This window comes from Phacochoerus africanus, chromosome 11, assembly GCF_016906955.1.
Source record: "Phacochoerus africanus isolate WHEZ1 chromosome 11, ROS_Pafr_v1, whole genome shotgun sequence".
NCBI lineage: Eukaryota > Metazoa > Chordata > Mammalia > Artiodactyla > Suidae > Phacochoerus > Phacochoerus africanus.
The window spans coordinates 83,361,310-83,373,324 of NC_062554.1; the positions used below are offsets into that span (position 1 = coordinate 83,361,310).

General features: G+C 35.8%; 1 protein-coding gene across 4 annotated transcripts in view; it reads right to left on the minus strand.

The window, feature by feature from the left end:
• Window positions 1-12,015, minus strand: part of DGKB (diacylglycerol kinase beta) — a 708,921-nt gene that overhangs the window by 484,737 nt on the left and 212,169 nt on the right. For all 4 annotated transcript variants that reach the window (XM_047753443.1, XM_047753441.1, XM_047753442.1 and 1 more), the window contains 3 exons: window positions 8,648-8,765; window positions 5,884-5,972; window positions 5,685-5,801 (listed from right to left, as the gene is read on the minus strand). In XM_047753443.1, the coding sequence (XP_047609399.1) occupies window positions 5,685-5,801; window positions 5,884-5,972; window positions 8,648-8,765 (324 nt within the window). The remainder of the gene's footprint in view (window positions 1-5,684; window positions 5,802-5,883; window positions 5,973-8,647; window positions 8,766-12,015) is intronic.

Consider the following 12,015-nt stretch of genomic DNA (forward strand, 5'->3'; position numbering starts at 1 on the left):
AATTTAGAGCCAGATCTATGTTTATTGAAAAAACTGTCTCAATTTAGGAGGGAAAGGAAAATGTGTGAATAAGACTGTGTGTGTGTTTACGGGATGGAGTTGAGAAGAGAGTGAGGGTATTGTACTAAGAAGAAAACAGTGGAATCTAAGTCAAAAGGAAGAAAAACAGAAAATAAATTTTCCAAAGAATTTGGAGAAAAAAAGAAAATTAAGTAATTTTTCTAGAGAAAAATGAAGTGACTTCACATAGAAGAACACTTGTTGGTTTATACATGCTTGTCTCTTAACATTTTTGCTGTTTCAAGGTGCTGTTTTAGTGCTGGCATTTACTGCATAATAACCTTTCTATTGTAAAGGCACTGGAAACCCTGAAACATTATTGTTTTGAGCTTACTATTTTAATAAAAGTAGTGGTCCCACATGACACCAAAAGTAGACAGTTCATAGCCATAACATAGGCTTCCTTTTGCCAAACTCAAATAAAATGTATCACCCTCTTAACCTTGCGAGTCCTGCCTGACCAGGGACATTTTACCATAACCAGGAGTCAATTATTACATGTTTTAAGTAGAATGTCAAGAAAATACATTTGGGGCAGATATGAACAGCTACAAAAAATGGGATCTCAATGATCAGATAATATAAATAAGAGAAGGAAGAGAGAACCAATGAGGACATTTAACTTGGCTGGTTGAATTATCAAGCACAGGGAAATGGTTGCCTAAATGTTAGAAGATCGTTAAGACTGTTATTATACAGGATTTTTCTGTTTTTAATTTTAGGCTTGCAAAAGGAGATAAAACTCAGTTTTAAGAGCCCAAACTTATAAAATAAAAAAATAGTATGCCATCAAGAAGCCTCAAGTACTGACCAATAAAGAAGTGTTGAAATATTTTAGTTTTTTATTATATTTAAGTATTTGTTTACATTTACTTGTATATTTCATGTAGATTTGAGTATTACAAGATGATTTAAAAAAAACAGAATTCAAATCATGCATTTAAAATTCACTATTTAACCTAAGAATAATAGTATAGCAGTCATTAAAGTAAAATTATTGAGGAACTCCTCTAAACTCAGCACTCTATCAATAATTTAGGCTGATTAGAGAAAAAATGTATGTTGGACAATGCAGTCTAGCAGCATAGAAAATGCTAGCATGCAGACATGAAACTGCCAGACAACCCTTCAGTCTTTCCTTTGGTATGGAATAAAAGTCTAAAAAGGATTCTGAAAAAGGAAATATTAGTGTCAAGGAAAATAGGGAACTCAATTTGCTTCTGGAGGTGTAGTGAGTTTAAGGCGGGTGTATTCAGGGCAATGATAAGAGTGAGCAAAATAAGAGCAGGGAAGCATGGCTTTCCCAAAGGCTTGACAACAGACATGCACAACCACAGCAGAGGCTGGGCAAAGAGGGAACTATTATATATGTCATGTGCTTGGGTTTGGGTCTGATATTTGATGAACTGAAAAACAGGTCGAGGAAGGAAGAGGTGAGGGCTGCATTCCTTATGACAGAACTATTATAGGCTGGTGAAGGTGGCATATGATAGCGCACTAGTATTTTCAGAAGATGATTCTGGAGGTGGTTTGCAGCCTGCCTTATAGGAAAAGTACCTTCTGTTAGGGAGATAAGCCAAGAGTTCTAACTCTAATCTAGTTGAGAGGTGCTAAGAGCTTGCACTTGGGCTGTGAATGGTGAAGACAAAAACTCAAATCTGAGAGTGATATTTTAAGGAGGAAATTTAAAGGCTCAGTGATGGGCTGAATATATGAGGTAGAGGTGAAAGACTAGGATAAAGGAAATCGACTTCTAACTATTTCCAGTGATTGCAAGCATGATGATACCATGTTTGATAGAAGAGAGCTGGAATAGCAGTTCTTTGTGAATATAAATAAATCAGCTTTGTCTAGGATTTGGTGATATTCAGGACCACACAGTTCTGGATGTTTTAGAACATGCTTAGACTGGACAACTATGGATCCTTCCAGGAGTGAGAGAGAAAGATGACATGAGTAATTTTCGTGGAACACCCTCTGTAAGTCAGGTGTTGGGTTTTGTGCCCTCATGTGGTATTTTACCTAGTGTTCAAATATGATAAAAACTGCCAGTCATGAGGCACTATTATGTATGAAGTCCAGCCCTAACCACATTTACGGAGATTTTTAAAATTAATTTAGTTCTTATAAAAATCTTGCAAGATAGGTATTAAGTCCATTTTACAAATCAGGAAACTGGCCAAAGCTTTTGACACATCTGGCCCAAGACTGAACAAATATTCTCTCAGTTCTTGAACAGAGACATTCTTAAGAAATTGATCAGTCTAACTTATAAGACTCAAGCCATTTCCAGAAGTTTCATATATAAAGGAAATAATGGCATTTGGAAAACTACTGAGATGAAGCCAGGTTTCATTCTTTTTATTTCTCTCTACCTTCTATTCCTCATGAACTCCATTCAGATAGGCCTTCCCGAAGCTCAACTTTGATGGTGCCGGGTCGCATCACTTTGGCAACTTCTGCTAGCTTTTTGCTAAATTATTACTTTTGGGGTCTTTTTAGGGCTGCAACTGTGGCATTTGGATCTTCTCAGGCTAGAGGTCGAATTGGAGCTGTAGCTGCTAGCCTATGCCACAGCCATAACAATGCAGGATCGGAGTCACGTCTGTGACCTACCACACAGATCATGGCAACGCTGGAGCCTTAACCCACTGAGCGAGGCCAGGGATTGAACCAGCATCTTCATGGATATTAGTTGGGTTCATTAACCACTGAGCCACGACAGGAGCTCTAATTTTTCTTATATTAATAGCACTTTATGGGAAGCATGTAAACTTAAGAAAGTAGATTCAAGTGGAAAGGCAATCTGCAGTGTAGGTGAGCCTGTCAAGAGCAGAGTAACTCTTTACTAAAATTTTCGTACAGTGGTTCAAGAAGAAAGTACAGATTATACTAAACATATAAATGTTCTGAGGTAAACATATTCTGGGCTTTATCGGCTGTGCCAATGGCATGCAGGTGTTCCCAGGCCATAGACTGAACCCACCCCCCAGCAGTAATCGGAACCACGGCGGTGACAGGGCCAAATCCTTAACCCACTGCACCATCAGGGCACTACCTAAATATATTGTTTAACCTAGGCACAAAGTCAATAAATTGATAAATGTATTCTTAGAACTGCCCAATTTAAAAATCCAAAAGCACACAGAAGCTAAAGTTACTTTTATAGAGGGCTATCTATACTTTTCTGGATAAATGAGACCTTTTTAAAAAACTGCAATCTTGTTTCATGAACCAAATATCCACAGGATCCCTGGATATCATGGTTTACAGCAAATGAGGCTTAAGTTAGCCAGAAGCTTCAGGTCTTGAGAGAGCTTAGTAAGAAGGCAATGCTATTCCCCAGATTCTGCTTTAAACCCTTCACTGCTCCCTGATTAACCTGTATCTTAAGTAGAACTCAGGATTTAAAGACATTTACAGTTTACATTGTGCTTTGCCTTGGGGTCATCTTCACGTATATATTGACCTCTTGTTAAGGATGAGATGTTAGGGGCATGTTGCCTAAATGGAATTGAACATGAAATCTTTAGATTTCAAAAAAGCACAGTTTATTCAGAGGTAGCTTTCTTATAAAACGAAGAGTGTAATTTCTTATAAGACTAGGACCAGAATCAAGACCAAATATAAATGTATAACTGGAGACTGCTTGAGTTAGAAATGTAGATTTTGGAGTTACAGATGAGGGGAACCACTAAAACAAAAGAAAGAAAACAAGAAAAACAAAATGAAATATAGAAGAAGATGGACATTTCAAGATACCTTGAGTATCAGTAAGAGACCATCAACAATGGTAACTTTGAAGAGAGTGCTCCCTATAGAATGAGAAGGGCAGAAGATATACTTCATAGAGATTAAAAGGGGAAAGGAGCAGAGGAGTCAAATAAAGAAACTTTAAATCACTAAAAACTTTTGTATTAGGAAAGGTAGCAATGCATATTTTAGAGTGTTCTAACTCTAAATATATATTTTTCATTAAATAAAAAAGGAAAGAAAAATAAGAGTCTGAAATATGACATTGGAAATATACGAAGGATGGGAAAAATAACTTGAAAAACAAAGAAGAAATAAATTCTGATATTTAAAGTAAAGCTGTAAGTAATTAAAGATGCACTCTGTGGGAAAAATAAAACAACCAGGCTCCTATAAGATCTGAAACAAAAATTAAATATTTTTTAGATGCTCAGCAAGAAAAAAAAGACAGCATTTTTCAGTGAGCATGATTTTTTTTGAAAATTGAAATAGCTGTGGTCTTCCTGAAACTGAGAACTCAATATGTTTAAGTAATTCTTACATGTAATTTAAATCATTGTTAGACATTTTATTATAATAACCAAACACTTTAAAAAATAAAACTGTCTTTCATAATTGAAGAAATTTCAAATGTAAATATAATTTAACAGCATAATAACCGAAAATGATTGAGGAAAGTGTGTTCATTTTAAAAAAAGCACTTAATTGTACTTTTGAAATGCAAGTCACAGTTTGTTTTTCTCATTATTCTGTGTGTATGTGTGTGTGTGCTTAAGAAAAATTTTTAAATGGTGTGTGTGTTGAGAAGGGTTTTTGAAGGGTACTGCAGAGAAACTTATTTGCTTAACTGAAACAGTGCTCCCTACTGTTTTATTCCTACAAAAGAAAGAACAATTTGTCCTCTAACAAGATGACTCACACACTAGCTGTAAAAAGAAAACAAAACCAATGGGGGGAAAAATGCAGTCTCATAAATGTTCTTGTACTAAACTATAAAAAAAAAAAAAGCTACTCTTAAAAATGTTTATTCTCATTAACATCCAGAAATAAAACATGAAACATGAAATACTAGAGGTACCATCTAACAACTGCATTTATTCCAGAAGTGATTTGAAGCAGCCTTGACAATGATGCAAGTCAGGCTGAAGTTTCCCAGGAAAGACCTAGTGACCTCCTCTTTCTCCATTGTCAATGCTGTTAATGACTAGTGTTTACATCCACATCTCTTATTCCCCAACTACTGACTTAACTAAAGAAGCAAGGTAACAGCATGGTGAATGGAAGGGTAAAGTAAGTTCTCAGAAGCATCAAGAACTAAAACATGGACTCCTTGCATCTCCACCTCGTTATGTGGTCATTGACAATCTGCTTAGGTTTTCTTGGTCTTTGAGTCTTCACTATAAAATTAAGTCTGGATTACATTAGTCATTGTTCTACCTTATTTTTTAATCCCATAGATCCTGTGATTAAAATAAATTTACTACATGTAAAATAGAAAATTCTGCCAAAACAGTGTTGCAGAGCAGAGGGATACCTGAATTCTACCAGGTCAGCAACCCAGGCTCACTGCCCACCCACAGCCATGGAAACTGGTTACCTTCCTGTCAGCTCCCAGAATTCCATGGGGCAGAGTTAGAAAACCTTATGACACTATTATCTCTAAGGTTGTCATTAGCTTTAAAGTTTTGGATTCTTGGAAGACAAAATCTGACTCTGACCCTTATCCCTTTGGGAGCCGCCATGATTTTATGCTAACTTGGACTTAGTCAACAATTCAGAATGACCTTCCAGGGTAGGACTCTCAGAGAACCTGGGATACACTGTTTTCATGGTGAGTGAATGCTGGAGATTTATTCTCCCATGTTACTCACTGTGATCTGACACCAAACACAATGCAGTCCTGTCAGGCCCTGGTAACATTTAACGGTTTTGTGGCACTTATCACACTTCGTTGGGCAGTTGCCTTCAACCCAGTAATGATGCATCACCTGGAACAGAACACGAGTGCTGTGGTAAGAGGAGGCATCCATAAACGCCACCCTCAAAAAGCAAGCAGGGCCATACACTTACGTCGGTGTTCTTCTTGGACTTCACGTAAGTCTTAATGCAAGAAGGAGGTGCTCTGGACACACAGCGCTCATGAACTGTGTACTTGCAAACTGAAAGGAAACATGTCCACAAATTCAGAGCTAATCCTAGTCCTTGACTGCAATTTTATAGAGAAAGGATGACATTAACAGAACCTCATTTCATAACCACTGCTCCCTAATCAATCCAATCAGCCACATCACGGAGAAGTCCAAGCCGACTGTTTTTACCATGGAATACAAAAGGCCAATTAGTACAGGAAATATTATGCATGTGAAAAACCAAGACTCCTCTATCATGGCATAGCAGGAAATGCTTAATTAAATCAGGCCTTACTCAAATTTTTCACAACAATTCCCAGATGACAAAAATATTAAAGACAAATTGATGACTGCCAAATGGCTCGGTGTCATTTGCTAGAAGGAAGAGATCTATATTTTACAAAGTATAGGCATGAGAGCAGCTGGCAGGCATGGGAATAAAAGCCTATGAGTTTATGCTATTTTGTCTATTGATTTATCTAAACGTTAAATGGCCGATTAGTCTATTTCCAGAGAATAGATTTCATCGTACATGTCAGGCTTTCAGTTAGAGCTCATCCTTCATTGCCATTGTGGCACTGTTTGTCCAAAAGAAATCACCTTTGCTGGGTAGCACATGATATATATATATATATATATATATATATATATATATATATGCGCAAAATTTTATATGTATGTGCAAACATGTATATACACCCATATACACACATATATAAGTTCGTGTGCGTATGTATAAAATGTGACACAAAACCAATGCATATGTCTTACTAGGCATCTTCAAATTATTTCATGACTTGATTCTAAATATAACTTGGGTCAATAACAGATATTCTTTGATAAAACACTCGTTCTAACTTAAGGGTTCTAAATGCATAAATACACAGAATAAAAATTAAATAAAAAACAACCAGGTAACTCTCTCAGTAAAACAAGCAAAAATTAACCACTGCATGAAATGAGAATGAAAAAATGCTAAGTCCACATAATATTTACACAGTAAAACTCTTTCCAAATGTCCACATCTGTGATTTCCTTTGGTGACACGGAGAAAGAAAACATATACTTTCTCCTCTCCTCTATAATGGCAGTAATGTTGAATATTACATTCAACACACCAATCTGTTAAAATTTGGGAGCAAAATTCTCACTTTTATATGGTACCACCTACATTATTTGAGAACTATCATTTTGTTTCCTAAGGTACCATCAATAGAATGCACCATGAAAAATTCTTTTCCTTAAAAATAATAAAACCTTGAAAGCAAAATACTTCTCTTGTATATGAAGAATGATCTCATATACAATCAGGCTTTTAAATGTGGTCACCAGAAACTGCCCTCTAAAGTGACACAATGTTATTTTATATAACTTTATTACAATCCTTAAACACATAAGAAATCACTTAAAAGTGGCACTGCTTGGTGGAACAGCAGTTAAGGATTCAGTGTTATCATTGCTATGGTTTGGGTTCAACCCCTGGCTGGGGAATTCTCCTTGCTGTGGGCTCAGCCAAAAAAAAAAAAAAAGCGGCACTAAAACTGGTTTTTAATGTCAAATAAAATATTTGAAAGTCAACTCTCAAACATACTACCAAAGAACCTGTAAGCTAAAAATAATATCTGAGAAGGATGTATTACATTGAGGCCAGTTAAGGAATTTAGATTTCATATAAATGCATACAAATGGGACGTGTCTTAACAAACTTGACAGTTCCGCATGTTGCAGCAAAGGGTATGGATGGACAGTGTGCTGGATCAAGGGAATGTCACATTTTAATGGGAGGACTCAATGTTCCCTCTGTTTTAACAGAGACATCGGGGAATGTAATTCATCAGACATATACCCTGTTGCTTTAAAGATTCTTAGGTGACTTTTATAAATTTATTTATTTATTTATTTATTTATTTATTTATTTATTTATTTATTTATTTTTTAGGTTTAATGGATCAGGGAAGGGTTTTTTAATATAATTTTTTCTTTTATTTTTTTCCCGCTGTACAGCATGGGGATCAAGTTATTCTTACATGTATACATTTTTCCCCCAACCCTATCAGAAAATTCTAGTGGGCGGTACTCCACAGAATACCACAAGGATTGCAAAGATAAATGTACTGAATTGCCACAACAAAATTCACACACTGCCAATACTTTGGGTCCCCATATCCGTTAGCCTTATATGAAGATTTTCTTCATGATAGAATTAAAAATCATGTGCCTGAGGTATAAGATGAGTTTGTAGTCCCTGTGCTTTCTTAATCTGAATGCAAACTGATAATCAGTTAATTGAAGTATTTTAAAAAGACTTTAAGGAATTAGCTCTTTATAGGAAGACAGTGTGAATAAAGTGACTAACTCGGGGGCGGGGGAGGAGGTGAATATTAATGAGATATAAACATGAGACCAGGGGGTATCTTCCTAACAATCCCAGAAGAAATGGGAATCATGACTAAATTAAACTATAATGGAAAGAAAACGGATAGTGAATTGGAAAATGTCTTTATTTATTTTCCAAGGAGAGGGTTTCCCAAAACTGAAGGAAGTTCCTAACAGAGTGATCTGGATACCTATGGTCAGGAAACGTAGATCACAGGCACAGGAAGGGTCAGGCAACTTCTCAACTCCATCTCCAAATGAGACTATTCCATGAAATCAGCATTTCCTCACCAGATGTAATAATGTCTCAGCAAAGCAAACATACTCACAGGAGCAGCAGAGGCCCTGCTTGCCCACACCAATCAGCATGTTCAGGCAAAGATTGCAGTAGGCAGGTTTGTTAAAGTGCTTGAGTCGCCACACATGCTGTCCGTCATCCTTCACATTCTGCACGGGATGTAAGAGAAACAGATTTCACTTAATGAAATAAACAGTGGAATATGCAAGTGCCAATAAAATTCAGAGCTGGACTGAAGCATTTGAAGACAATCTGTTATTTCATCCGTGACTTTCTCCAAGATCGCCACAGAGTCTAGAAAAACACATGTGCTTGAGTGGAATGAGATCCTGCTAATGCATCTCGGATGCTATAGCAACCCACAAATTCTTGTCTACTGTTAACAGTTCAACGGCACGTCCCAAACCATGATAATGACCTGCCAAACTCAGGATTCCTAAGAACAGAGGTATGTCTGTGTGCCTCGTCTTTGTATACTTTATCTTTAGCACAGTTCCATAAGCAAATAAATGAATAAAGAAAGAGAAAATACCCTTGAGTAGAAGATTCTCAGAAATGAAAGCTGGATACAATATGTCAAGCACTTGTTTGATAATAGAAATATGCAAATTCCATGATGGTGTTTAGGTCTTAAAAAGAGGTAGAGGGGTGAGATGGGATAGGAAAATTAATTATTGATGATATCCTAAGACTTTAGGTTGGGGATTCCTTATATATTAATCATTTACATTAATGCATTCTTTGCATGTCTCAAATAGCAAAAATTTAAAAAATGTTTTTAAGGCTCTAATTACACTACTATTCTCTTTTACAAAACATTAATGACTTTATTCTCATGGAAAGATGGCAAAAATATTAAAGCTGTGTTATTGTATTTATTTATAACAATCACTATGGTTATCTGCCACAGTAAAACCTGGAGTGCAATTAATTCACATTTTAGCAAAACAACTGTAATTATCACTTATTCTTCTAAGCAAAACTCTATATAATATCATAATAGCTACTCTCTATCAGGAACTTAATTATATCTGCATTGTTTAAGATTAAAGAAAAATGAAGTAATAGCACACTTAAAAATCTCTTAAATTCTTTACAAGGAGGTCAAGATATTAAATGAAGTTAGATATATCATTATTTTCATTATCATCACTTTCTGTATTGACATGTAGTCCTTGTGCTTCATTCACCAAATTGTATCAAACTCAGATTAATTTTACACATCATTTATTGGTGTTCTATAGAAATCATCACAGGTCACAGTTTTTCAGGTTAGTCAAGTTGCTATATTTCTTAAAACATATTGACTTTATAGTTTTTTGAGTACCTATTATATGCTGGGCACTAATACAAATTCTGCGGTAATGGGAAAATATAAACATGTCCAGATCATCTTGTTTTTTCTTGGTAACAAAATATTAATAATTATGCTTCCTAACCACTTTTTTCTATTCCCAGTCAAGAGATAAACCACCAGATTTGAAGCATCCAATTAAATCCAGAGTAACTAATTCTTACATTAGAACCAGAAATGTCAAATTTGCATCATAATATGAAACATTAATGAAAATGCTTCCTGGGAGCTAATTCTCCGTGGGTATCTTGAATTTCTGCACATTTTGTAAGCAGGACTGTTTTCCCCCCACTCCAGGCTATTTTTTTCAAAGACATTTGAATAGCAGACAATTTTGCACAATAGAGATGTTGAAGGCAGGTTTACTTACTGTCCAGTATAATGAAAATAATCTTTCCCTTCTAAGCAAAAGTTACACAGGTTTGTTTGCTGCATGTTATAAAAGATTTAGTTTCCCCAAGCCAGGGGTTCTGAACTCTGATGCTGGGCATGGCCATTACTGGGGCCTCTCGGCATGGCCCTTCAGAGACTTTGTGGGCCTGAGAGCCAGCTCAGATAGAAGCTCCTGCTGCTCCCTTGCTGTGAGTAAACAAGTCTTGGTTTCTGACCCACGTGCTCATGGCCTCTGCCGTACACATGAAACTGTGGCAAAATAACTTGTTCACTTGCCAACAGGGTGACTCTCAGACCCTTCGCAGTTCTTGACAATGCTAAAATTCATTTTTCAGACAAAGGACTAACAAGTTCTCAACAAAAGCACTTATGTAGAAGGTGTCATGGAGAGGACGTCAGAAGACAGTGTTTCAATTTTTTTTTTCTCTAAAGCTTAGGAAATAGGTTTCACAATAATTGCTGAAGCCAGTTACGGTTTGCCTGAGTCATAAAATTTCTAGTATGTTTATTATTTGAATGAGATGCTTTATACATTTGTTTAATGTTGTTATAGTTTCCAAACAGTCTACATTTTAAAATTTATCTTCCTTCAAATAAGAATAAGAAACCCTGATGTTAATGATTAAGAGGTTAATTTTTTAAAAAGTATATTGATGAAGTTAACATTAAGCATTACCAAATTATTTGAAGTAATTAGCGTAATGCTTTTAAAAAGTTTTAAGTGAAAAAAGAGAAACTTTGTTTCATGTGTATTACTGTTCTCATTATCCTTGTCATTTATTTTTCAATGAGTGTCCATTACATGTGAATAAGCCTCATCCTATTGAAGAGCACATATGGACTAAGTTAGCTGGCATTTTCCTTATCAAAAAATAAATAAGTCTGAACGTGGGTGTTCTGTCAATCAGAACACTTAGCCATGTTACAGGCTGCCACTGATATACAAATCCATTACCCGGACATAAAATGCTTTACCAAAAAACAAATTAAATAGCTTTATAGCTCTTAGCCGGATCCATTGCCAAAATATGCAAAGGATGAAATATGTATGTGACTTCAAGGGAAGAAATTGAAACCAGGAGCCAACTACTTCTCAGCAGTGCAAATTACACTTCAACGCTCTGTATTCTGTCTTGTCTTGTTTGTCTTATTTAGATGGTAAATTGAGTGGGGAAGGGGGAACACTGTCCCTTACTATATCCCATCAGCCAGTAGGGCATATGCCTATTAGTACTTCCATAGCAAATAAATATTTATTGCCATAGAACAGAATTCATCTTTATAAAAAAGAAATGAGGAGGGAATCTGGAAGGCTTGGTTCTTTGCCTCTGACGAAAATGTGGATAAGCCATTTCACCTTTCTTATTTTCCTCTCTAACAAAATGAAAGTACCCACTTTCCTCGCCCAGGCCGTGGTGTGAGGTTTCATTATACAATACTTGTGAAGTCAATTTAGCTCCTAGAAGACTTGTGTTATATAAACAGCAAATATTATTACCGTCATTGGGTTGAATTGTGCAACATCACAGTATTTCAACCAACATATTTTGAGAAGGATATTTGTAGATTTACAATACTTTATTTCATAAAAATTCTGTTCCTTTTTTTTCACTACCAGACATTGTTTGTAACAAAATGCATTCCTGATATTT